This window comes from Ostrinia nubilalis, chromosome 4 (genome assembly GCF_963855985.1).
Source record: "Ostrinia nubilalis chromosome 4, ilOstNubi1.1, whole genome shotgun sequence".
Classification (NCBI taxonomy): domain Eukaryota; kingdom Metazoa; phylum Arthropoda; class Insecta; order Lepidoptera; family Crambidae; genus Ostrinia; species Ostrinia nubilalis.
In genome coordinates, this window is record NC_087091.1 from 7,372,528 (window position 1) to 7,399,874 (window position 27,347).

A 27,347-nucleotide genomic window follows, 5' to 3' on the forward strand; every position below is an offset into this window, starting at 1 on the left:
CCACATCCACCACCCCATTCCCAACTCTCAATATCGGACGAATTTTTAACGTTTATCTGTTGCACTGGCATTGTTACCGCTAAGAATGCTCAAAAGAGCCAACGCAGGTCCTCATTTACAAACACAAATGAAAATTTTGAGCGGTTATCATATCGACAAAGCGAATAACTAAAAACATGTTGTCACGTCTTCACATCGCAGCGATTTTAACTAGATGTGTTACAAATATGTAACTACTACTGTGGTGTATATTTGGAGGAAGAAGATGGGAAAATACACAAAATAAAAGATGTAAACTCTACGCTTTTCACTCAACAAGAAAAATATCAATAACCATCGCGTACGGATGCTGGTACTGTCAAAATCAAAATTCAATGAACGAATGAATGATTGATTGGACCGACAATGGACGTGAGTAGTGAATGAACGAATTAAAAGTAACCCTGTAATGCTGTGCTACTTGGCCTTTTGAAATGAGCTCGAACTCGCTCCCTCTATGTTGTTATTAAATCTTTGGCATCTTCTTTAATCTATGCCTGTCAAATTTTTTGACTTTTGGTTTTTTTTCTTTCTGTCTTGCTCTCTGTGACATTTGAGCGGCTTTCGGCGGTGGTGGTTTTTCAGTGGAAAATTGCGTACATGACAAAGCCTTAAAATGGAAGTTCCCTCTGAAATTAAAGCTGAAGCTAATTCTTTAGTGCATCAATTCCTCCTAAATGTAGATAAAGGATTGGCACAAAACTTTGCCAAGCTGACAAAAGCGGTGAGTACCAAGAACCACGTGTGGCGGTGGCCTCGGTTCACACGTGGTGGTAACTATCCAAATGTACTACCGAGACTTGATTTTGTATATTATTTAGCTTGTGTTTCATGAAGAATGATGATATTTACCAACCTTTTTGAATCAACAATGATTTCACTATTCGTCACTACCACTGACTTGTCTAAAAATTAAATCCATTTCCGTAGTTACCATTGATTGCCTGCTTTTATTTGTATTATATTGTTTCAGAAACCACGTGCCAAAACTCTGCCTACACTCACCGATTTAATTGCAGAGAATAAAAAACAGAAACCTTCCAAAAAGGCTGCAGAAAGGTATTAGTATTTCTATCATTATGATGCTACTGGCCTTGTTGGTTAGATTAGAAGACTATAAACATTATTATGGTTGATATACGTTATTTTGCTTGAAAAACACTTATTTCATTAAAATGTAATGTATGTTAAGTAATATTATGTCATAATTTCCTAACCAAACTTAATAGTTTCAGTACTACACTTTATCTAAGATTCATTAATAATATCTTTATTTTAACACCATTGTGAAGTGTGTGGAGTATGATAGATATAATAATGTTACAACTTTTGTTTTTAGTTCTGACGATTCCAGTGATGAAGACGAGCCTCCAAAGAAAGTCCCACAGATCAATGGCAAAGCGCCTGCTGCAAACAAGAAACAACAGTCATCAGATTCTGATAGCTCAGAAGATGAAAAACCAGCCCCAGTATGTATTTTAAAACTCATCATAATTATTAAAGTAATATTTTGTATGGTATCATTGAACATTATCACTCTGTGAGAGATATTAACTATCAAATAATAAAATGTCATTTGGGTTTAAAAAAATACCATGCATGCACATACATTTTTGAGGTTATGTAAGTGTGATGTTCAACCCTGAGTTTTCTGTTCTCTGGAAATGTACTGCACTTTAATATTTGATTGATTTGGTTTTGAAGTAACAAAAACATTATTAAATATTGATGTGACTAATATTTTAAATGATTATCAGGCCTCAATTATGAACTAAATGTCATAACAATAATATTTGTATGATGATACAAAGTACTATTTATTTTACAATACAATATCACACATGCACTCTCAAGATGACTGTTTACATGTACTTGTTATTTCAGAAACTGCACAGCTATAAGCAATTATGTAATTGATTTCCTGAAAAAAGTGTTCTTACCTTGGAGAAAGATTTACTGTGTATTTTGTATCACTATTTCAGACATGTAACTAGTGTAGATATGCAGTTCCAAATTAAATAGTTAATACTTTGCTCATTAGGGTGATAATGAGTCAATGTCAATACATTGATTACCTGCAATGATGAAAATATGTGAATGATTTAATGTGATTTTAATTTTACAATATTCGTCACTACCTCTGAAAAAGTAATGCCATAATGCTTTATATGCATTTTACTTTTGTAGATATAGTAATTTTTTTATATTGTTTACAGGCAAAGCCTAAGCCAGCTGTAACACCAGCCAAAAAAGCAGCAGATTCATCAGACAGTGACAGTAGTGACGATAATGCCACGTCAAAACCCAGTAAGCCACCAGTGAAACCTCAATTAAACAATACACCAGCCAAAGCTGCTGCTAAGACTCCTGCCAAGAAACCAGAATCATCCGATAGTGACAGCAGTGATGAAGACACACCAGCACAAAAGAAGCCAGCACCCAAAACACCTGTTGCTGCCAAAGCTCCAGTAAAGAAGCAGGATTCATCTGACAGTAGCAGTGAAGATGAAAAACCTAAGGCACAAGCAAAGACACCCGCCAAGACACCTGCTAAAACACCTGTAGCCAAAGCCCCAGCTAAAAAGCAAGATTCATCATCTGATAGTAGTGACAGTGAAGATGAAAAACCCAAGCCACAAGCAAAAACACCTGCTAAAACTCCTGTAGCTAAGGCCCCAGCTAAAAAACAGGAGTCATCTGATGACAGTGACAGCAGTGAAGATGAAAAACCGAAGCCTCAAGCCAAGACACCTGCAAAAACACCTGTAGCTAAGGCTCCACCTAAGAAACAGGAATCATCTGATGACAGCGATAGCAGTGATGATGACAAACCTGCTCCAAAACCTGCCGCCAAACCACAGGCTACACCAGCCAAAACTCCATCCAAGGCTCCAGTTAAAAAGCAAGAATCATCAGACGACAGTGACAGCAGTGATGATGATAAGCCTAAAAAACCAGTACAAAAACCTCAGCCTGCTAAGCCTGCAGCTAAAGCACCTGCAAAGAAGGACTCATCTGATGATAGTGATGACAGCAGTGAAGACGAAAAGCCTAAACCTGCTCAGAAGACCCCCGCAAAGGCACAACCTGCGGCTAAGCCAGTTGCTAAAAAAGCGTCTTCTTCTGAAGACAGTGAAGAGGACAGTGAAGATGAGAAACCTAAAAAACCAATTCAAAAGCCCCAACCGACCCCAGCTAAGTTAGCTAATAAACCACCAGTCAAGAAGGACTCTTCTGATGATAGTGATGATAGCAGTGAGGATGAAAAGCCTAAGCCTGCCCAAAAGACTCCTGCTAAGCCTGCTGCTAAACCAGCTGCAAAGAAAGATTCTTCTTCAGATGATGACAGCAGTGAGGATGAAAAACCGAAGCAAGCTGTGAAGTCTACCCCAGCTAAAGCTGCACCAGCTAAAAAAGCAGATTCTTCTGATGATGACAGCAGCGATGATGAGCCTAAACCAGCTCCTGCTAAGAAACCAGCTGCTAAGAAAGAATCTTCAGATGATAGCGATGACAGTGATGATGAACCTCCTGCAAAAGTATCTAAAAAAAATGATGATAATCAAGTGAGTATGCTAACATATTTACTACCTTGAAACTTATTATTTGTTTGTGTTAACATAATATCTAATATAATTTTTCTTCTTTTTAGACAAATGGTTTCCAATCTGGGAGGAAGAGGAAAGCATCCAATGAAGATTTGGGACCAGCTAAAAAGCCATACAGCAATTTTGTAAAGGTAAGCAATACTCAATACTGTTAGCATGCACTATTTAATATTATGTATTGTGATAATTAAATTATCTGGCCTAATTATTTTTAAAATGCTGACTTTAGGGGACCAACGTCGTCTCTACACCGAATACTAAAGAAAATGAAGCCGATAATAAGCCATCTCCATTCCGACGTGTAGTTACTGAAAAAGTTGAAGTGGACCCTAGACTTAAGGATAATTCCTTTGAAGCTAAGGTAAATGCCCTAAAGATTTAAAAAGCCAAGGCAACTCAATGTAAAACAACATGTATTGTATAAAACGTATTGTTACTTGTTACTCAATGGCTGTCATTTTCGGGCATTTACTTTCGTGGAAATTGTACTGCATTATTTACACAGGGTTGTCTTGGTTTTACAAATATTAATTTACTCGTTAGGAGGGCGAAACTCAGGACGGCGACGGAGAGAACGAAGAAGGAGACGACAACCAAGGAGGTTGGCAAAACCGCGGTCGGGGCGGCTTCCGCGGCGGCCGCGGGAACGACAGGGGAGGCCGGGGGGGCTTCAACGACAGAGGAAGGGGCAGAGGCGGGTTCAACGATAGAGGCAGGGGCGGATTCAGGGGCAGGGGTGGATTTAACGACAGGGGGGGACGCGGGGGTAGAGGCGGTCGCGGGGGCTTCGACCGGGGCGGGTTCGGAGGCGGCCGAGGTGGCGACCGCGGTGGACGAGGCGGCAACCGCGGCGGACGCGGGGACCGTCACTCCTGGGGAGGCGATAAGGGCGGATTTAACAAAGGAGGGTTCAATGACAGAAAAAGCTTCGATGGCGGAGATAATTCTCAAAACAAGAAAATAGTATTCGACTAAATGGGTAAGCATATTTGGAAGATTACTCTAGCAATTAAATGCTACTCCGTTCCTCAAAAATCTCTTTAAAAACTACAAAACTACTTGTTTGGAAAGGATTATTCAACAAGTTGATTCTTGTTTCACTTTATTTTTGCCTTGACACTAAATAAAATTTATTATCCCCCTCTATAATGCATAACTTCGTTATTGAGGAGTATTATTTCCACTCAGTAGTTTTTCTTTTAGTAAATGATGACTTTCTTCAACAGTTTGGAGCCCGCGGTTCATGGGGAGAGCGTGCGAACCTCGACTTGAAACATACGCGAGGCAAGTCATTCAAACATGAAAAAACGAAGAAAAAGCGGGGCTCCTACCGCGGGGGTGCCATTGACACTGGCGTCCATTCCATTAAGTTTGAGGACTAATCCAATAGTATCACTATCTTCTATATTTTTTTATCTATATTTTGACTCCTGTTTCAATAACAGTTTACATACCGTATTGCTGCTGCATTTACTATGACTTAATCGTAAGTTTTGAGACGATAAATTTCCGTCTCAATTTCAGCTAGTTATAATTTTGTAGTTATTTTAATTGGTTTCTTAGGTATTTATTTACCTAAACACTTTACTTTGCCTTTTGGTAAATATTTGTCGAGCTTTCGCATTTGATAGCTCGAAACTTAAATATTATAAGAGTTTATTAATGTAACTAATGACTTATTCAATGTGAAATGTTTCTTTCATTATTATAAAATATGCATCTTGAAAATGATGAAAATATACAACTTACAAACCTAAATGCACAGTCTTGATTAAAGTCTAGATAAAATATTATGTTAGTTTCAGCTGGATAATTCCATGCTTAGGGTGACGAAAATTTAAGTTTTATTTTTTTATCTGCTATCTTGCGTATATGAATGAGAGACATGACTACGTGTCCAATAGAGTAATACATTTACGCTCGACTAATTAAGATTAAAATATATCTGTGTATTAATTTTAATTACTATGTAAATATTTGATATTGAGTAAGTGTTGATTTTATATTTGTACATAAGTAATTTAGGAATACGAAATTTGAATAAGGATGAGTTTTAGTATAATAAGCCCGCCTTTAATTAAAAAAAAAATCTGCAGTACTGTGTTTTATTTTACATCAATGATCAATTCCCCTTTTGATAAAAACCAATATAAACGGATTGTCGGATAAAGTAAAATTTATAGCAAACCGGAAGCCAGCTAATAATAATACAGTTCCGGAAATCAATTAGCTGGTACATACGCTGTCATTTCAGAATGGAGGCTCCGGGCGGGCAAATGACGGTAGTCGAACTAACTCGATGTTCGCCGCGTGCGCGTAACGTAACCATCTGGTTTCCGGAATGCGGTGAGAGTTTTGAAGTGCACGAACTTAGAGAATTAAATAAACTACATTTGATTATTGCATTCCAAAGAGCGCCGATTGGTCTGATGTTATTTCTGCATCTACCTACTTCTTCAGATAGAATCCTTACTATGCCACTATGACCACCAATATAATAAATGTAAGTATTGTATAAAGATCAGAATTACCTAGTAACTAGGTAATTCTAGGTCTAGGCAGGCCTGTCTCACTCCGCGCGGTACATCCGATAATTACCTACAGCGAAGCGCCCCGCCGGCGGGTATTATATCAGTCGAGTGTCACGCGCGCGCTCGTCGACGCTGGCGTGCGTTGTAGTATGATTATAATTCTATGATCGAAGTATTATTTAAAAATGGACATAAAGAGAAAGAAATATTGTGCGGCGTTCGGGTGTTTAAATTGGAAAAGTAATCTACCGAATTTATCTTTTTTTTTCGCTTCCCAAAGATGCTGAAAGGTATGTTGGCCATGTAGGTAATCAATAATTCTTGGGATAGTATAGGAACCTAACCTACCATGACTACTGCTCAGAATGCGTTCGTTCGTTTCAGCCAAATGACGTCCACTGCTGGACAAAGGCCTCCCCCAAGGTTTTCCATAATGAATGCGTACTTACCTACATTCGTACCTCATTACAAATAAGTAGATTAATTATTTTTTCACTAGACAGCACGGCTGAACCATTTAAGAACCTAGTAAGGGACACTTTTGCAGATTTTCGTTTTTTGTCATAAATCACCTTAGAACTAAGGTCTCCACAGGATGTGAAGACAGAAATCGCTCTATTACACTTAACACCGGAGAAACGCGTTGCTAATAACCTAGTAAGTCCAATTCAAATCTGCAAAAACCATTATCAAAACCTAGCAAGTTACAATGACCATTTAAAACCTAGTAAGTGCATGGACTTACTAGGTTTCAAAATGGTCAATGTGACTTACTAGAGGTAAAATGCTACTGTAATTTAAATATTATTTCGAGTTCTGTTGGCTGACACTCGATAACCATATCAAAATCTGGGGACTACATGAGTACTGATTCATATTCGATTTTGATTTTGATTTTTACGAGGCACTTTTGTCAAAAAAATAATTTTTAGTGTTAGTAAAGAGCATAAAACTTGCAATTTTTAACTAAATATATTCTTTTATTCCAAAAAGTATACTTTAGTAACTAATCTTTAATATAAACATCGGAAGTTATCCAAATCTTTAAGCATCTTAGCAGGGCAAATGAAAATGCGTTTTTTCGCTCTCCTGTAAAATTTGCTCCGCTGCACTTACTAGGTTCTTAAATGGTTCAGCCGAGCAACCCTAACAGCGTAAGAAGAGTTCAGAGGCACGCGATAGAAAGAGACAAAACTTGTAGGTGAATAAAATTGTAGGTACGTAGTGCTGTGCGAGCTGAATTCCACTGTATTGCGTCGTAGCAAGACTCGCATTTATTTAAATCGTCTTGCGGAGTAATCCTTCTGTACCTGTACTATTACTTATTCTGTGGTCTAGGTTAAACTATAGCACAGAATAAGTAATATAGTTCCAAAATACTGAACTGTCCTATCCATGACATTGACAGCGGGGCGCCACCGTCAATACCGGATCACTGGTTCCGATTTTTGCCATGTTGGAAACCATAAAGTTGAACGATGGTAGCGCCCCCCCTGTCATTGAGTTTGGCGGGACAGTTCAGCGTGGGTCATCTATACTATAGTCTATCCAATATAGCTTGATTAGAATGACAGCTTTCAAACGAATGTGACTGGTGCTGGGTATGTTTCGTACGGTTCACATAGATGTATCGATAAGTTTTCAAAAAAATTTTATAAAAAAATGCACCCAATTTTTCTTCATATCTTTATTCATAAAAATGTCAATTAAAATTTATATTTAAAGATAGTAAAATTTAAAATGTATGTCAAGGGTGTACAACCTAAGTCGTAGTCATCATCATCAGTGTTCTTCAGTGGTTTTTTCCTCTCGCTAGAGGGCGGTGGACATCTCTTCTAGAGCAACAATCAATCACCGGTAATTTTTTGGGTATTCATAGCATGAATACCCAAAAAATTACCGGTGATTGATTTCCGATGTTTGCTTATTTAAGAATGAAATTAATGTTTTTTGGTTTTTAATAGTGAACATTTAGAAAAACGTATAACTTGACTTAAATATGTTAAAAAAATAGTTTTAATTTTAATATGACATTTGTCGATATGTCCCATCACTAACATTTTTGTAACTCGAGATAACCTTGTAGAGACGTCGTTAATAATCTAGCTTGATTTTTATGATTTCGAATTACTACTTATTGGTGTAATTTAACGCTGCATTTACAGGAAATTAACATTTTTATTGGAAGCACTGTCGTCGAAAATATTGTTTGTAGGTCAGACGTGAATTATTTCACGTCCGCCAATATTTAGCTCTCATTGATCGCTACTACAAAGTGATGTCGTTACTTTTGATGGCAGCTGTCATTCTAATCAAGCTATATTGGATAGACTATAGGTCCTAGTTTATGAAAATAAATAAGATTTGAAGACACGCGGGTGACGCTGTGTCAATACGCGCGGATATGATTGTGATTTCCACCGTAACCTAGTTCTCGTATGTGTTCTGTGACCTAATTGATGTGACTTTCTTTGCGCCTATAGTAGATAAAACTCTTCGAAATGTTTTAGTATAGATGACCCACGCTGAACTGTCCCGCCAAACTCAATGACAGGAGGGCGCTACCATCGTTCAACTTTATGGTTTCCAACATGGCAAAAATCGGAACCAGCGATTCGGTATTGACGGTGGCGCCCCGCTGTCAATGTCATCGATAGGACAGTTCAGTATTTTGGAACTATATTCTCATTTTTTTTATAAATAATCGTAAGCATTAAAAAAAAGTGAGATTAACGAAAATTCGGTTTTATCGCACGCGCTTCGGGTGCCGGTCTTGACTGACTGACTAGTCCCGTTAGCATCTCTACTCTGTGACTAGAGATGGGTAGTGGGTAAAAACCCATTTCACCCGATTGGGTTAAAACTGGGTGATTTGGGTAAAAACCCGGTTTTTACCCATTATCACCCATTCTGGTGGGTGAAAACAAAAATAGCGTTTTTTTAAAAGTGAGAAGTGGTATTTGTTGCTAAGGGGGCGTTCTAGTGTTACGTAATGCAATCTGGGGGAGAGGAGGTCTTGAAAAACGTTACAATGCGTTACAGTGGCGGAAGGGCGGTTCGATTTCAAGTGTTTAAGCAGAAGTACTTTGTAGTTGGTGTTGTTATTTGTAACTTTAACCGTAATGTCACCAAAGAGAGAGTTTGGCATCTTTGGCATTCCCCCCCCCCCCCCCATGTCCTTGCCATGATCACAAATTATTGTGTTCCTACTAAATTTCTTCTAAATCGGTTCAACGATTCTTGAAATAACACCATTTTATAAAATAATTGGTCACATCATCATAACGTGATCAATTTTACGATTTGGCCACGATATAAATGCATATTAGTGTTAAATTTGACTTATTACTTATTAATCAATAAACTTAAATGAGAAAAATTCAATAAAAATAAAGAAAAGATACCAATTGAAATAATTATAAAGTTATTTGTTTTCACCCGGTGTAAACACCCACGGGTGGAATGAAACGGGTTTTTATTGGGTTTTTACCCTCATGTGGGTTTTTACCCGGGTGGAAACCCATCTCTATCTGTGACTAGTCGAAAGTTTGGCCGAAAATAGAATTTTCTCTTTGGTACGACCAGCTGATTGTCACCAACTGACTGTCAAGTCAGTTTTCAAAACATTGATAATAATTTTAGGTTATAATTTCACAAAAAAATGATTCTTCATAGTAAAATTAATATTATGTTTCGTAATCTTTCGTCTGTACGTTTGACAACGAATAGAACATTTAAGAATTTTGGCCACAAACGGGAACAAATTCCTCTTGTTACCACATTATGGCATGGGTTCCTTACCTTTACTTTCATTGGAACGGCATTGAATTGGGACGCGTATGTATTTTATTATTTACTCTACCTATATTCTGAATAATCCACAACATAATATTTCAATTTACCTACTTATTATTACTAAAATGTAAATAACATTGTACGGAATCATTTGAGATTGTTTTCTCTCATTAGTTTGGTTTCGTTGCTGAATACTTACATTTCTAAAGGAAAATTGAAATAAATATTTGGTAGTTTCTTGACTTTTAATACTCTCAGACCAATCTTAGTATTATACAGCAATTTAAAATACAGCTTTATGTTAAGAGTATATCCATGTTCTTATAACTGATTTTTAAAATTATACTCCTTTCCAGAATAAACAAATTCATTTTTGGTGACAAGGACTTTGATGAAGATATTCAAAAGTCTCTGGCATACAAGATCGTAGAAGATTAGGTAACAGGTTTGGGATTTTAGTCAATTATAATGTAAATTTTAGGAATTAGTAATAATTTGTAAACGCGTACAACTAAATGTAAAATATACTTTTAAGATAATATAGGTTTTTTCTATTGAATTTACTGTTATATCTGTTATATAGAAAAAATCTGCCACACAGTTGAGAGGTTTGATAAATGAAACTTGTAAATAAAATTCACTTGTTTTTGGCACCACTATTTATAAAATGGGGGGCAAGTAATCATATTTGCACTCACCAGTTGTTGATGCCACAGATGAGCATGACTAAAAAGATGTGTTAGACATCAATCATAATCATGGTAGCATCTCATTGTAGGTACCCTAAGGACTTGGGATATTTTTTAAATTCAAACTAGCACTAATGGGAAAATTAAATTTTCACCACAACATCTCTTGCCAGTATCTACTAGATTAACTGCTAATAAATCCTTACCAGTAAAAATTTGGTTTGTTCTATGCCACAAGGTTACTCCACTAAGTAGTCAGTCTGAGCAATTCATGAAAATTTTTTTTTTTTACTTTTACAGAGAATGGAGATAATGAAAACATTAATATAAATAAAATACTTTATTTAAGCTCACATATCATAATGTGTTGTATGCTAACTGCAATAAGTAAATCTAAATAAATAGTTCTTAAAAATTAAAATTACCATCAACAGTAGGTAAATATAAAATGTTGCAAACATGAAATTTAATCTGCAATCCCTTATCGTATTACATTAGAGCATTGTAACAAATCATAACTAGATACAATATCATATATGGTACTCGAACATTAACTTAAAAAGTTATAATTAAGGAAACCAAAATTACCATACTTTCAGGTAGTTGGTGCACCAATATATTTTCAAAAGAAACCATTGATTACCTTTCGCGAAGCTCTTAAAATGTTCTTTCTTTAATATTAATTACTACTACTGTTAATGTTAGTGACAGTTCACTGCAACATTCCGGAAGCTGTATACAAAGCCTTAAAAAATTAGACAAAACTGTGAATTATTATCACAATATTGCGAGCATTGTTGTAGTAGAAAAGCACCAAATTGTTAATAAAATATTATTCATGTTACATGAAAAAAGGAAAGAGGACTCTGTCACTTCTTATGACTATTTACATCTTCCTAATATTTCGTCATTCTATTAAAAATAAACAGAAACAAAATAGGTACAGTACTTTTAATTGATGATTAAATTATTGTTGCTACTCAGTGACTAGTTTTACATACAACTTCACATTATGTATTTTTTATTTAGTTTGATTACCTTGACAGTTTTGTTTAATATATTGATAAATAAGATTATATACAATCAATATAAAACATAGTATTGCTGCATGATAATGTATCGGCATGTTATAAATAGCTTTCCAAACGCCTTTCTGTTCCCTGACACTGTTTAATTTAGATCTTCTCCTTGAAAAAAAATCTTCATCGGAAGTTATTTTCGGTTCACTAGCTACCGGTGGTTCTTGCTGTTTTTGGATCACTGTTTCTTTTCGTATATTATCATTAACATCCTCCTTATGGTAACTGCTAAGAGATTTATTTGTACTCGTCTCTAAGTGGTAAGTTGTCGCTTTATATGCTTCATTTGTTATTGTTTCCTTACTTTCCTGCTTAGTCTCCCTTTCTACGATAATTGGTACTGGCGTTGCCCTGCTAATGACTTCTGTTGAACAGGCGTCTAAACTTTCCTGTAAGTAGTTATCAATTTTTGTCAATTGTTCAGACACCAGCAAGTTCGCCAGTGGACTATGAGGCCTTCTAAATGGTTCAGTAATGTTCAAGTTGTCAAAGTTTTTCTCCTCAATTTTTACACTCTCCGTTTCGAATTGCTTCTCTTTGCACAAAGAATTTACTATTTTGTAACTTTTTAGATCTTCATAGTTGTCTTTCAAGTATTCGATCGGAGTCTTAGCTCTGTTTGTGTGAAACTGTGACGGAGTAAGCAATCGTGGAGTATCTAATTCCGGAGGCACTGGAGTGAACTTGACTTTGATGACGTCCTCATTGGTGATCGTTTCAGTTTTGATGATGTCGTTGACGTATTCCTTGTTACCGTGCGATCCGCTGCCCTCGTACACGCTAGGCGAGTCGGTGACGTCGTGGCGCGTCGAGCTGTGGACGCGATCCACGGTAACCTTGCTCAGTAACTTGCCATCCGCGCTTCTTATGTCAGAAAACAGCCCTCCATCGAAGTGGAGGGGCGTTTCCAACTTCCTCGTCCTTTGCGGCGACGGTGTATCAGGCGCCGTAGCAGTGAGCGGCGAAGGGGAGACCGGGCGGAAAGTAGTGGTCGAGTAAACAGTGTCGGAGTTGTACATTATCTGCGGGGGACTAGCGGGCGTGAGTCTTACAGAAAGGTCGCCCTCCCTTTGCGAAGAAGCTCTGTCCTTCGAGGTTCTTTTTGCACACCTGAAGAGAAAAAAAAACTAGTGATTAGTTTTTTTATTTTAAACGGAACTTTTCTGATTTGGTTAAACTGATCATGGTTGGATAATAAATTCGTAATCATTGTGGTTGAGGATTGAAGCGAAAATATCTATTTACACAGTTCGATTAATCTTTTTTTTTTTTCTTATATCAACTTAGACAGATTTTTAACATTAAATAGGCATCAAGAGTTAAACAAAAAATATGTAACACATAGTTTCATTTCAGCACTTGTGGACAAAGTCCCATGATATGCATCACGTACTATGCCACGAGCTTGTGTACAGCAGGCCCAGAAATAACTTTCTTTGTCTGTTGTGCAATATTCTATTTATTTAAGTGATTTTTCATGTCATTCCCCATTCCCATGACCCTATACTGCACAACAGATTTTCGTTTTCATCTAAATTACGATAAGGATTGTTGACACCATTAACAAAATGGTTTCGACATAATATTGCAGGGTCTAAGTAACACCGGTCTCCTCTCTGGATCAGTTGTTTGTTTTGTCTCATTCAGTTGGGAGCCCTGAAATTGTTAGTAAATGGTGTCAACAATCCTGCTACATCTACTTACATACTAAATGCGCATTTTTATAACGACACTATGAATACACATTGATAACAATTACCACTTAAATGTGTTGCTTAATTATTGTTAGTTTATAGAAGTTTCAATAATTATAACGAAGATACTTAGGTACTAATGTCGTTATAATAAATGCATTAATTTCTAATAAGGAATACATTTATATAAGTATTTTTATAACAATCGAACAAACACATCAAATAAATATAATAGGTATCTCTACATAAAATAGCCAAAACATTTTAAATAGTATTAATATCAAATCGGCTACGACAAAATGTAAGCGGGTCTATTCTACATACAAGCACTTCGAAAACAAATACCTTTATGTACAAAATTATAATAAATATAATATCTAACAAAATCTTCCTGAACCGTGGGAAGTTTAATCAAATATTATTAATGGTACTTAGCTATTTAAAAAGGGACACACTCCTGGAGAAAACACACACAATTGTTAATTCAGGGATAATTAACACAGTGTGGCGGCGTATGTATGACGAGCTTCGTACTAATAATAAATTGTGTTGTTAAAAATATTAAATAACAAGAGTGTATTATTAATTTTATCATCCCTTTCTTTTTTATTATAAATTTTTAGAGTAATATAAATACAATCATTTATAATGATTGATGTGACTGAAAGAAAAGCATGTTCATGAATTTTCGTGTTGGGTACAGGGAGAATTCAAACATCATTTACATGGTTATTGATCAAAATTGCTTATGTTTTGACTATTTTACGAGTATGTTACATTAACTTTACAGGGAGCTTTTATGACAAAGATTATAGTAGCTGACATCGAAAGTAGAAAGACAGGTTGAAGTTGATATAGAGCGTGTTTGTTTTAATGTTTTATTAATTTAGTAAGGCTCGCATCATACGCACCGTGCAGTTGAAGCACTGACTGTGGTAGTTATTGTTGAGCGCCTCCACCCACCTGTCGCCCGCCTCCACGGGGAAGCCGCAGGCGAAACATTTCGTCGTGAACAGCTCATTCCAATCTAATTAAACACATTTCATCATTAATTATGCACAGACACATCAGACTATACGTTTTTGTTGCAAAATAACCCGTATCACAACGAGATAAGATGCAACAGTGTTTAGCTTGATGCGCTGTCGTCTGTACAGTCGCGAACATATCCACCTACGATTCGATTTTCCTGGATCGATATTGTTCAAAATTTTCCAGGAAAATTCGTCGTTTTGTGGTTGATTTGCGGGCGACCGTACTATAGCAAAATATCTAATAAACACTAGTTCCATAAATGTCTTATAATAAAGCAATTAAAGATACGCAGTTCTTACCAAATAAATTTTGTCAAATATTAAAATTCAAGAATAAACAAATTAAATGTCTATCGAAAAACTTTACTTACCTGATTCACAGTATGGCAGGCCATCTTCTAAGAAGAATGGATTGTTTCCGAACAATTTTCCGCAGTAAACGCAGTTGAAACATTCAGGGTGGAAATGTTTTCCTATAGCGTTAAGACAGTCCTGAAAAGTCCCAAGTTAAAAACATTTTAATGTTCTGTTTTAACTCTAAAGCACCTAGTGGTAAAATACTTTCTTACAAAGATGAAAGCAAGATATTTTAGAGATATAAGCGAGAGGCATTCAAAGGATCTAAATTCAGTGACGAACAGTGGGTGCTAGACACTAGACAAAGTGCACATTTATAATCGCAAACCAGTCGAAAAATGGTCGAAAGGCCTTTTTTGTATGGAGTTTTGACGGATTCGATCAAAAAATGTCTAGTCAACTTGTCTAGGGGTGCAGAAGATTTTAATTTTTACTATTTCTATTGGTTCCTTGACATTAACTCCTTTGTTTACCATGCGCGAACAGCCTAAGTAAATGCCAATGAAAATGAACTTACGCCTTTAATTTTGGCGTGACACTTGTCACAGGCGGGCGCGATGTACTGTTCGAAGCAGTATTCACAGTACAGCTGTCCGTTCTCCTCCACGAAGCCGATGTCCTGCAGCGGGCGGCGGCAGGTCGCGTTCACGCAGATGAAGTGCTCCGGGCACCAGATGCGGCCCAGGGCGGTAATGAACGGGCCTCTGTTCACAAAAACAAGCACACATTTAGAATATTTGGAATTTTGAAGAGCAAATACCTACTCTATTGCTGAGTCATAAAAACTTTTCACACGTTATTGTTAATATGTTAATGATCTTAATAAAAAACAACACACGTGCGTAAATTATGTCCTACAGTGTCTGTACAGTCATGCGACTTGAACTTACGTCAGATTTATATTTCGTTTGTGTTAAGTCGATAATAAAATGCACATTACCTGGTTATAGCTTTGTCACATTTATGACACACTGGATACATCCCATCTGTGACGTCCACGGAAGTCATCGTGCTCAACGGTCGGGCGATAATGTGAGAGTCCCTTCTTCCATCATCGTTCCTAGTGTTTTTCTTCTGTCTGCGTTTAACAACGACCTCTGACTCATCGTCATCTTGTTTTTCACCACCGTTTGTAAATTCTGTTTCACTTCTGTTTATTGTTTTACTGTTTACGCTTTCATTCGAATTTATAGTAGTTTTATTATCATTTTTAACTGATTTGTAAGTATACAACGAATTGTCACACATGTTAGGAGGCAAACTCGGCTTTTGAGAATAATCATCGTCGTTTATTATGGTTTTAGAGTTTCCTTCGCTCAAACTTTTTTCAATTGAGTTATTTTTAATTGAAATATTTAAGTCTGTAACATTATTCTTATCATTAAACTTATTTACTTTATCAGCATAGTTATTTAGACCATTCATGCCGTCTTTGTTTTCATAAATTTTCTTTTTGTTTAATGTATTGCTATCCAATTTGATTTCTGGTTTGTAAGTATCGTTATTATAAGAATTCATGCCGTTAAGGAAAGATGTTTTCTCGAAGCCAGCCTTTTTGCGTAACGTGTTTGAAACTGAGATATTGTTTTCAGGTTTTTCCTTGTAGTCCTCACTGCTCGAGTAGCCACTTCCATTTAGAGATTTTTCCGTTTTATTAAGTGTGTCAGTTGCAAAGCTATTATTGAGATTCTTGGGAATATAGTCTGTTTGTTTTATGTTATTGTTCACATTTATATTCATCGGTGGTGGAATTGGTGTACTGTGAGCGTTAAACGTTGGTATTGGAGATTTAGGTATCGGTGGTGGTACAGGAACATTGCCATTACTGAAATTTATAGTCATTGGGTGATTGTTTATGATTGTTTCTTTAATCTTATCTCCCAGGCTTTGGATACTATCTTGAGTCTTATATCCTTTTTCGAATGTTTTGTTCAGAGGGTGCTTTAATGTACTGTCACGACTATTTTCTCCGGAGGACGATCCATCGGCATTTAGGGGATGTTTGGTAACGACTGTGTCTTGTATTTTATCTGCCATGGACTGGATATGGTCTGCAGGTTTAATTTTCCTCTGAATACCAATTTCATATCCGTTCAGTGCCATTTTAGCCATTTTTCTAATAAGTCGTTCCTCGGCCGGACTTTTAAAATCAGTCTTTTGCGGGCTGGATACAGACTGCGAATCTAAAACTGTTAAGAAATAAAACACTCAATAAACAAACCATACAAAGCAACACTATGTTATCTGTTAGAAGTTATTATTCTAAAACATTTAGTATAACCGTAGAAGCGTCAGGATTTTAAATAAATACATAAATATAAACAAAAACGTACATAAATAAATAAAAGTACACAAAAACTACATACATAAAATATGTGTTTACTAAAAAAATATTCCCGCGGCTTCTGTGGTACGCATTTCCTAGAAGTATTGTAAGTTCCTAGTTCATAACTAAAACATGCCAAAACTAATAAACGAAACATCGATTACGAAACAAATACACTCCACAGTTATAAACTCGTTCATGCAGCACACGAAATAACCTGTGCACTTGAATCACCTAATATTCCCATTGCAGGAAGCGCAAAGGGGCACCCTAGAACCGGGCAGTGCTGCCTTGTTCAAGACACCGCGGCCGCGCTTGGGCGCCGACGAGACGCCGAACGTTTTGCCGCGAGCAGCAGCTCCTACACTGGAACCTGTCGACGGGGTAGGATCACACACTGGACCTTGGTTAGCACCAGAAATCGAAGGTTTTGGTTGACAACTTTCTATTGATCTACTGGCATTGGAAACATTTTCATTAGTATGGTTAAAAGATGAACTTTGTTGGGTCGGCATACTCATGATCGGTGGTGGAAAAACTTGCTTAGGATTAATACTAGACGGCCGAATGTTGGAATCGATGTGCTGATATCCAGCAGATGACGAACCACCAGTTCTGATTTCTATGACTTTAGCGGATTGAGTCCTTTCAAACTCTTCGAAAGTTTTTCTTGTGGTTTGAACTGTAGTATTTCCATATTCAGCCATGTTTTGAGACTGCATTTGTCTTTGACCATAGTTTTGGTTTATCATGGAATCTTCCTTAATATTCATATTCTGTTTATTGTAAGTTTCACTTTTGTATCCAACATTACTATGTCTTTGTTCTCTGATGACAGAAGGTTGATCTTGAACCCAACTTTTGGGGAAAGTTGTGCTTAATGCCTCGGGTTGATGTTCTTTCTGTGCCATTTCATGTTCCTTCCTAAGATTTGAAGTTGCCTGCGTCAAAAGTGTATGGGGTGTATGACGCTGAGGAGTAGATTCTTTAAGTCTAGGAGCTTGAGCTTTCAAGGGATTCGGCGGTGGCCCTTGGGCTGGTGATCTTGATCGTAGTTTAGGTGTAGGGGAACGACTGCCTTCTCGACTTGACGGATCATACATATGCGTCTCAGGCGCTATGTGCTCAACAGTGACCAAATTCATTTGGTAATGAGGGATAATAGGCGCAGGTTTATTTATTAGGCTTGGAGTAGTAGGGCGGCTACGCGCCGGAGAGGTTCGAAGGAAGTGTTCATCTGCCACTGGTTGAAAGGTCATAGAAATAGGAGTATTTCTTTGGAACTGTAAATGACTTTGTTGAACTGGAGTTTTGATTTGAGGAATTTTAGGAACTTCAGCTGTTGGCATTGTTGGTATATAAGGTTTTGGCTCCTGGGATTTATCACGTGGTTTAGTTGGAGGATCAGTGGTTGGAGTAATGGGTCTTTGAGGTATTGCTGGCGCAAAACAGACTTCAGGTGTGATACCTCTTTGAGAAGGTAGTTGATCAAAGTTTTTCTGATAAGGAGGAATTTTGTCAGCTTTGTGTAAACCAGATTTTGATCTCACAGCGGTAGAAGTAAGGGACTCCTTTTGATCCAAATGCTCAAAAAATTGCTGTGCATTTTTGACTGAAGAAAATCCGTGAGTACTTGTACTCATGCTGCTAGTAGTTACTACCGATTGTTGTGCAATTTTGGACTCTGATATCATCATTTCCTGTTTAGATCGTGTAGATTTTTCGAAACTAGTTTTTAGTTCGTCACTTATTGGAGGGAAATGAGCAAGTTTACAAAATTCTTCTGGTTGTGGTGGCGGGAATACTTGCTTTGCTGGGACCGGTTTAAAAGCCGACGTATTCGATGAAGATTGTAATTTATATGTGTTTTGCATGCTTGAGAACTCAGAATGAATTTGATCAGTTAATTGAGTTGTTGTCTGGGTTGCAATCGGTCGTATAATTTCAGAGGAAGTTGATTGAACTTGTACAGTTGAAGTCGAAGTATAATGACTACTACTCGTTTGCGATTGTGAAGTCATACCCATCGGCATTGGACTATAAGGTCTATCTGGAGCAATAGTAAGAGCTTCTCTGAGAGATCCTCGCTCTATAGGATGAGTTGAGGAGACAGGGGTAAACGGTCGGTTCGGTGCTGTAGTCAGTGCATCAACCATTGGAGATGAAGCTTCTTCTCTTGGTACTTTTGGTTCAATGTTGATCTTAAAATCTGGGGGTATATAAGGTTTAGTTTCAGCTGGCATTGGTATGGGCGCTTGACGTGATTCAGGGGGATTATACGTTTTGATGGGTGGAATAGGTGTTATACCACGATTCGGTTGCTGCGCAAACATAGGCGAAGGTTGAGGTGGTAACTTGAACTCCTGTTTATCTCCTGATATTGGCATTGGGTTTGACGGTATCGAATCTTCTTGTACAGGAATGCTCTGGCGCTTCATATTATTTTGTTGAGGATTGGGATTATTTTGTTGAGGAGTAGGATTATCAGGTTGTGGATTTACGTATTGAGGAGCACACGGCATAGGAGAATATGGACGATCTGGTGCAATCGTTAACGCTTCCACCATAGAAACATGAGGGCCACTGCTTACAGGGAGGGTTTGTGTTTGTAAAACAGTATCAGATTTTGAAACTTTTTCCTCAACGAGGTCCTTGTACTTTACTTCTTTTGTGGTGGTGGCAATGTTTTGGGATTCATGAGACATTTGTGCAGATTCAATGGTGTTAGTTTTCATTGATACATTTTCAATTTCTTTAACTTCTTTAGTATTTTGAGTTGACTCGGATGTTTTATTAGAAGAAGCAGTTTGTTCTTCAGTTGCATTGTTAAGTTCAGATTTTGTCTCTTCAATTTTATTGCATACAGCACGGGATTCCTCATTATTAACACTTTTCATTTCAGTGGTCGTATCTTTGGGCTCAGGCTTGGGTTCAGGGTTTGGTTGAATTTTAGTTTCTTGAATTTCAGATGCAGAAGTGATCGATTCTTTCGCTACAGCTACCTCCGAAGTGACCTTCGTATTCGAATCAGAAATCTCTTTGGTTTGCTTTTGGGCAATGGTATCCATAGGATTTTCGAATGACTTTTGTATAGGTGGACTTGTCTGGGATTGATAGATCATAACGCTTTGAGATTCTGCTGATGCTTGCTCCGAAAATGACTGAACAATGCTAGTAGTTTCTCGCTTCTCTTGAGATTGATGACTCTCGACAATCGATTCTGATTTTGAAGAAGTTGCTGTAGTGGTCGACATACTGGCTGAAGCATATGTAACACTAGAAGCGTGTTCTTTAGTCTCTTGGCAAGAAGACATCTTTTCAACAATTTGCTGAGCATTAGTCATAGTTGGAAGCATAGCCACCGATTCTGCCATTGAGGTAGCCAGTTCCTTAAACTGTTGGCTTGAAGACATTGCCTGTTCCATCATTTGTTGAGGATTAGTCATCATTGGAGGCATAGTAAGTAATCCTGTTACTGAAGAAGTCACTTCCTTCGTCTGTTGGGTTGAAGACATTCTGCGTTCAATAGTTTGTGCGGTACTAGTCGTCACCGGCGGGACAGACACTGATCCCGCCGCCGACGCAGCTGGTTCAGGGCGAGTGTTACTTGTTATTTGCAAGTCGACCTCGTGTTTCGGTAGTTCGTCATCGGGAGGGTTTGGCGGGGGCCACACAACGCTTTTTACATTTTGGGCTATTAGTGCATTTTAAGTATGTTAAGAATGGGTGGAGAAAGGAAGAGATGAAAGTAAATATTAGTTTTTTTTTTCGAAAAGCTATGTAACTAAGTATCTAATTGCAGAAAAGTTTAAAAGAAGCGACATGTTAAATTATCTGACGAGTAGTCGCAAGCGCTATCGTGTCGCGTGTATGTGACGCGCGACCCGATATTCGACAGATAATATGTGCAATTGTGCACTGTGCCAGGATTGTTATTTTAATGCTGTGTCCAGCATTGGCTGCCCGCTTAGCGCAAACACGTTATGCTGATTTATTATTATACATATAAATACAATAGCCGCAGTAAGCTGTGCCGCGTCTTATTTTTATAATTTCTATTTATAAATTACCTTTAAAAAGGGACACTGGGGCCTCTGTTGAAAATAAATAATGTTTTTATAAATTTTAAATCCAATTTTGCGTGATTCAAAGCCAATTTGTAATTTGATCTTTTGTATTTAGAATAACAAATAGACGTTGTGAATATAATTGTGTAGCTCCAGCTAAGCATACTCTGAATGTACGAAAACACATTATAATATTATTCAATACACCTAACTTAGACTAAAATAAATTATATGTAGTAAAATATATAAAAATATTTGGTATAAAATCTTAAATAACTGTAACATTTATAATGCAATACAAAAATACATTTCCAATACATAAAATACTATGTAAATGTATTAATTATACCCGTTAATATTACGTAGTAACTGTATAAAATAGAATCCTCTCTTGGCAGAGTTAATTACCCCTTCCTAAAACAACGCTCAAGTACAAAATAACACTGGTCTAAATATTCAACCAATCACAGTTTTGAATCTACGTTTATGTTTGAATTGAGTTCAATTTAGGCGTTGTTTTAGAACATAAGAAAAATGCTATTTCAAAATGAATCAACCCACAAGAATAAATTCAGGCCCGTAATTGGTCTAATGTTGAAGAAATTCAAGGCCATACGAAACTGTTTGATTTTGAGTCAAGTTTTACTCAATAGATTTAAAGTCAACATTTTTACACACAACTTACTCTTGCTCTCTGTCGAGGGGTGCAGAGTGCACTGCAAATGCGATCTACGAGTGTAGCAAGCTTGCCCTGAAGATTCCAGTTCACTCATATTTAGACCAATCACAGTTGACTTTATACTGGAGTATCTCCTGTGGCTTAGTGCGAGTTTACATCAAACGTCATCGCTAGCGACTGCGTAAAAAATTACATTAAACAGACAGATTGTACAGCGTCCCTAGCGTATACTTTCAAGAACTAAAATCTTCATTTGCAAACTCGCACTAAGCACACTGAAATCTACATTCAGAGGTAACAGATTAAGTTCTAGATGGCAAATGTGACTCGCTTACTCGGTGCGAAGGGCGCGACGGGAGCGGGCGCGGGAGCGGGCGCGTGAGCGGGCGCGGGCGCGGCCACAGGCCGGGCGGGCGACATGGGCGCCGAACGCGGCGATAGCGACGGCGAGTATGCCGAGCCGATCGACGAGCCGAATGGCTTCGGGCCCGACAGGTTGCTTGACGGCTGCAGTTGGAAACGATATTATACAAGTGTATTTGGGAAGAAAATTAAAAAACATGAATATGTGATGATATTTTTATACGAAGATCCCAAATGGGCAGGACCATCTTCAACCTACTGGAGGCCCTGAGCATTGAAGACCCAAGAGGAAAAAAAAAAGGGAAATTATAAACTTTTCGCCGGTTTGAGGGTCTCCTTTGATCGAGGGGCCCTGGGCACGTGCCCAGAGTGGCCAGTGGGAAAGAAGGGCCTGCAAATAGGTAGTTGACAGCACTATGTAATTACTTGTATGACTTCTCTACAGGGTGTTAGGTAAATGGGTATATGAGCCGACACTAGCCCATGTTAACATAGTCATATAAATGGTATGGTGAAGTCAGAAAATTGATATCTTCATTTTAATTATTTTATTTTTCATACAAATTGATTTTATGAAATTTATTTTGTATGAAAATTAAAAAAATTAAAATGATATCAAATTTCTGACTTCACCATACCATTTATATGCCCATGTTAACATGGGCTAGTGTCGGCTCATATACCCATTTACCTAACACCCTGTATAGCTTTGTAAAGCAATAGGAACACATGTTTGTCAATTGAACTATTCAAGTCTGAGAAGTAACCCAAAACCTCAATAGATCTCTCCTAAAATGTTATAAAAGACAACCAAATATTGAACTTACGCTGAACATCGATGATGAACCGTTCGTGTAGTTGTTTGTGGCCAGCGGTGGCAGCGGAGTCGAGTACGCGTTGGTTGGAAGACGACCGCCCCTATAAAAGTGAAATTAAGCATGTATAGACAAAGACACTTCAATCTTAACACTGTGGGTTCTATTGTGTTTATCATAGGTGCTGTTTTGCAACAAAAGTATTCAGTTTGATATGCCATGGGGGCAGAGGAGTCAAGTACGCGTTGATTTGAAGTCGGCCGCCCCCTATAAAAGTGAAATTACGCAGTTACATTACCAGTTGCGCTATCAATTTGAAACATAAACATATAAATATTCAGTTTGCCCTCATTCAGTTAGTATCGCACATTGCCTCGAGGCAACCAACATCGTTTCAGACGATATCACTTTTACCCTTGACCAATATACGTTACGTTTCAAACATATCGCCCGTCGTCCTATTTCTATTTGAGTAATGAGTGCCTTGAACAGCATTCATTAATTTCAATAAAGCGGTCTATGATTTAAATCTCATAATATAAAGGTAAGGTATTGTATGATAGGTCGATGAATACTTCTTCGGGTCTATTTATACGCCCTCCACATACAGGGCACTTTTTCTTTCTTTTCAGTGGAATCTATTAATTAATTTCAACTAAAATTACTACCTTCAGACCTTGTTCAAGATAAGGTTGAGTTAAGGAAACAAGTGTCACCAAAATGAAAAATCGCTTGATTGAATTAACCTGACTTAATCTGACATTCCACTTTCGTCAGGGCAACCACAAGTATAAATTTTATCGCGAGGTCAAATAATTAAAATACGGAAACCATAATAATTACTGTGGTGTCTTTATTTCCCCTCGAATAAGGTAAAGGCAATTCGAGTATCAATCAGGTCAGTCCAATATGGTGGTCACATTGGCAAGAGGATGTGACATTAACTTATGTATCATCATCATCGAGTAATTTAGTCTCCACTGCAGTAATATGACCCTCTATAATTTACCAGAGACAACTGTATGATTTGTTCTACACTCCTCGCTCTGGCCAAAGTGGTTAGATCCTGGCTATACAGAAGTTGCAGCGGTGGTAATAGTCTCGTAGACGGGTTGGGAGGGCCACATATTTTTCTTTTAGTCGCCTCTTTAGGACACTCATGGGAAGAGTGGGGGTTGTAAACTTATGGTAACAAACTTAGATTCACGAAGGTCGCGGGAAGAGCCTGGATGCGGGCAGCGCAGGACCGGTCGTTATGGAAATCCTTGGGGGAGGCCTTTGTCCAGCAGTGGATGTCATTTGGCTGAAACGAACTGTTACGCGGGGAATTGGGATTTGGTTTAAAAAAACAATTTTTATTAAATTTATCTGAAAGCAACCGCCTTGTAAGAAAGTTGGAAACGGACTGAGGAATCGGAAGGCTTAGGGACGGAGCTTGGATGCCAAACTGCTGATTTGGCGCGATGGGCAGCCAGTGCAGCAGTAAGGGATATATGCATAGGATATAACAGAACGAAACTTAGATGAAAGTAAACTTACGGAGGCACAGTGACGGGCTCGAGGTGCGGCGCGGGCGGGTGCTGGCGCGCGACGAGCTTGGCGTGGATGTCGCAGTACAGCTTGCCGTTCAGGTTGTAGTAGCCCTGGTTCTTCAGCGACGAGCCGCACGTCGCGCACTTGAAGCACTCCACGTGCAGGTTCTTATCCTTGATGCGCACGAACACGCCGCTGGACGAAATAATATACGTCAGAAACAGAAGAGCACAAGCTGGAGACTGTACATCAAGGGGTTCGGACAAAAATATGCGGACGATACGAAGTTATTTCATCTCAGTTTTAGGTTCAAGTATTCTATGCATGCTCACCAATCTTTGCGGCTCCATATATTCGGGCAAGCGTAATAACTGTGCTTCTAAACGGTGCGGCAAACGAAGACATGCTAGTGAATATACATCTGCCCTGTTACAACATTCTCTAGTTATACCATTCCACCTAACTACTACGAATGGAAAGATGGAAGACGATTAATCAATGAAAGATGATAGCGCTTGCACAGACATCGAAACGTTGCGAATCGGTGAAATCGATTCTGGAATCGATGTGAGTACAAAATGGTGTCGCGGCCCCGTCGATTGGCTTTCGATATTTACAAACAGAGGACGAGGGGGGCCGCGACACGAAAACATCGAACATAACTACTGCACAATAGAACTAGATCACAGGTCGACACGGTCGCAAACACGTCTAGGCATTCCTCGGGACGCCTTACATAATGTAGCGGTTACAGTCGGAGCAATAGGGCGTGTCGTTGACGACGGGCAGCGCGCCGGGCGGCGGCTGCGGCAGGCCCGGCGCGCCCAGCGCCACGCGCCCGTCCGGCAGCACCTGGTGGCAGCCCACGGGGATGCTGGGCCGGTGCGGCGGCTCCGGCGCCAGAACCGGCGCCGGGGCCGGGGCCGGGGGCGGCGCCGGCGTCTGCGTGCCGGTGGAGCGCGGGCGCGGCGAGGCGGGCGCCACGCGCGGCGTGCGCGAGCGCGAGCGGTGCGTGCGGTGCAGCGAGCTCGGCGTGCCAGCGCGGCCCACGCTCGCGCGCGAGTAAAACGTACACGCCTCTGTCGGCCCGCAATGTTCGGTTATTTACACATACACGCCCGGTGCTGCTGGGACGCTACCGGTCTCCGCGACCTTAGTGCTGGGCGAGTGCGAAGACGACGAGAGACCATACATTTTGTAGCGAAGAATAAAAATTAAGCGTACCTTTAATGATGCCGCACGTACGACGTACGTCCTCCAGTATTACCTTTTAGATGTGGATAAAATGTCTCATAATATACAATTGAAAATGTCTGCCTACTAAAAAGGAATCGTAGTGTCTCATCGGTATTGGCTTCATGTAAATATTAATATTGGTATTGCCCCACTTTAGGAGCTAGTCGATTAAATTAACGACTCGACACATCATACTAACTAACCGCGGTCATTAGTTAGCAGTCTCATGTCATCTAATCTCCGCAGTTAATAACGCTACGACGAGTTACCCGTCAATTGGCATCGGCCAGCGCTGGGTGCCAATTCATATTCGTCCTCTACAAAATGTATGTGTTCTACCGCCGTCAGCATCGCCGGCGCATCTAAGGTCGCTTAGTCCACAGGGGGCGGGGTCGATGGGGGGTCGCGAGGGTCATGCCTGTGAGGGGGGCGCCCGACGCGTGCCACCGTGTCGGCGAGCGCGACTTACGTGATGAGGCGCTCGCACTCCTCGCAAATGTTTTGTCCGGGCGGCAGGCCGCCGGTGTTGTTGACGGGCGCGTCCGGGCGCGTGACGGGCGCGGCCACGGGTCGCAGGCCGGCCACGGCGGGCGGCGGCGGCGCGGCGCCGGGACACACTTCTACTACGTGCCAATTACAATTTTGAGTTAATTTTGAACGATTACATTCGAAATTCAAAATCTTTTTCTTTATTTGTGATGCATGATGATTCAAATACTCAAATAATGCCTTCTAGAATAAAACTTTTTTTTAATTTTGTGTGATGCATAAATAATTGGAAATGCACAAATAACGCCTACTAGAATAATCTTCCAATTACTAATGCTCGGGGCTGATTAACGTGTCGCATGATGACTCACGGACACAAGTGCGAGTCGTATTAAACTGTGATTGCCAACATACAGTACTATATTTAGATAAATGTAAAGTACTAAATATGACTGTAACTTTAAGTACCTAATACTTCTTTGTGCATGTAGGCCAGATCTAAATATAACAGGAGACTCATTCTATTTATTAGCGCTTTACGGTGGGCTAATAAATCATTATATTAATGTATCCAGAGTGATTGTGTAATCTGCGTCTTGGTCGGGATTTGATGAAATATTTACAGGTGAAATGTCGTTTCAGAGGGCGGATCTAAGTGGTACAGTACACATTAAAAAAATTATATCAATTAAAGAAATCAATTTGAAAGCTTGTTTGTCTTCGCTTATACCTGGCTCGGGGTCGTTTTCAGCCTCTTGAAGCACTTTGAAAACGGCGCTCTTCTCGGCATCATAAGTTTTCTCATTTTTCTTGAAGTTGACTCTGTCGATGAAACAAAATATTTATTTAACCTAGCAATTAGATAATTTAGGGTTCAAGAAATATTGCAACAGATACAAGATGCAGAAATATTTGCTGTTGACTGTACATATAAGGGTAACGACAATGCATGACAAATAAATAAATAAATAAATATCCTTGGACATTTTACACTGCGCTTCTAGCCCCAAACT

General features: G+C 38.8%; 2 protein-coding genes and 1 long non-coding RNA gene across 7 annotated transcripts in view; 2 read left to right on the forward strand and 1 right to left on the reverse strand.

Annotated features, from left to right (window-relative positions):
* Positions 1 to 566: 566 nt before the first annotated feature.
* On the forward strand, positions 567 to 5,742 carry LOC135088561 (nucleolar protein dao-5). Of its 2 annotated transcripts, none has more exons than XM_063983403.1 (7): positions 567 to 763; positions 1,013 to 1,098; positions 1,379 to 1,508; positions 2,256 to 3,605; positions 3,692 to 3,778; positions 4,191 to 4,626; positions 4,874 to 4,964. In XM_063983403.1, exons 1-6 carry the CDS (start codon positions 656 to 658, stop codon positions 4,620 to 4,622), a joined length of 2,193 nt encoding a protein of 730 aa, XP_063839473.1. In that variant the 5' UTR covers positions 567 to 655; the 3' UTR covers positions 4,623 to 4,626; positions 4,874 to 4,964. The 2 variants fall into 2 exon arrangements, with proteins under 2 accessions (XP_063839473.1, XP_063839474.1); XM_063983404.1 differs by lacking the exon at positions 4,191 to 4,626 and adding an exon at positions 3,877 to 4,008 and having other exon boundaries at positions 568 to 763; positions 4,874 to 5,742.
* Positions 5,743 to 9,788: 4,046 nt separating this feature from the next.
* LOC135088568 (uncharacterized) lies at positions 9,789 to 10,512 on the forward strand. Its single transcript, XR_010261059.1, has 2 exons — positions 9,789 to 10,015; positions 10,330 to 10,512. It is a non-coding gene; the product is annotated as an uncharacterized LOC135088568 (long non-coding RNA).
* Positions 10,513 to 10,987: 475 nt separating this feature from the next.
* The window catches only part of LOC135088565 (PDZ and LIM domain protein Zasp), a 46,755-nt gene continuing 30,395 nt past the window's right edge, over positions 10,988 to 27,347 (reverse strand). The window contains exons 6-16 of one of the 4 annotated variants that reach the window (XM_063983411.1): positions 27,065 to 27,156; positions 26,315 to 26,468; positions 24,616 to 24,804; positions 23,089 to 23,179; positions 22,234 to 22,405; positions 21,223 to 21,246; positions 17,387 to 17,525; positions 15,344 to 15,530; positions 14,841 to 14,961; positions 14,347 to 14,462; positions 10,988 to 12,851 (exon numbers count right to left, since the gene is read on the reverse strand). In XM_063983411.1, the coding sequence (XP_063839481.1) occupies positions 12,774 to 12,851; positions 14,347 to 14,462; positions 14,841 to 14,961; positions 15,344 to 15,530; positions 17,387 to 17,525; positions 21,223 to 21,246; positions 22,234 to 22,405; positions 23,089 to 23,179; positions 24,616 to 24,804; positions 26,315 to 26,468; positions 27,065 to 27,156 (1,363 nt within the window). In that variant the 3' untranslated portion in view covers positions 10,988 to 12,773. Of the gene's footprint in view, positions 12,852 to 14,346; positions 14,463 to 14,840; positions 14,962 to 15,343; positions 15,531 to 15,766; positions 17,016 to 17,386; positions 20,847 to 21,222; positions 21,247 to 22,233; positions 22,406 to 23,088; positions 23,180 to 24,615; positions 24,805 to 26,314; positions 26,469 to 27,064; positions 27,157 to 27,347 lie in introns of all 4 variants that reach the window. The other 3 variants (XM_063983410.1, XM_063983412.1, XM_063983409.1) reach the window with 3 other exon arrangements.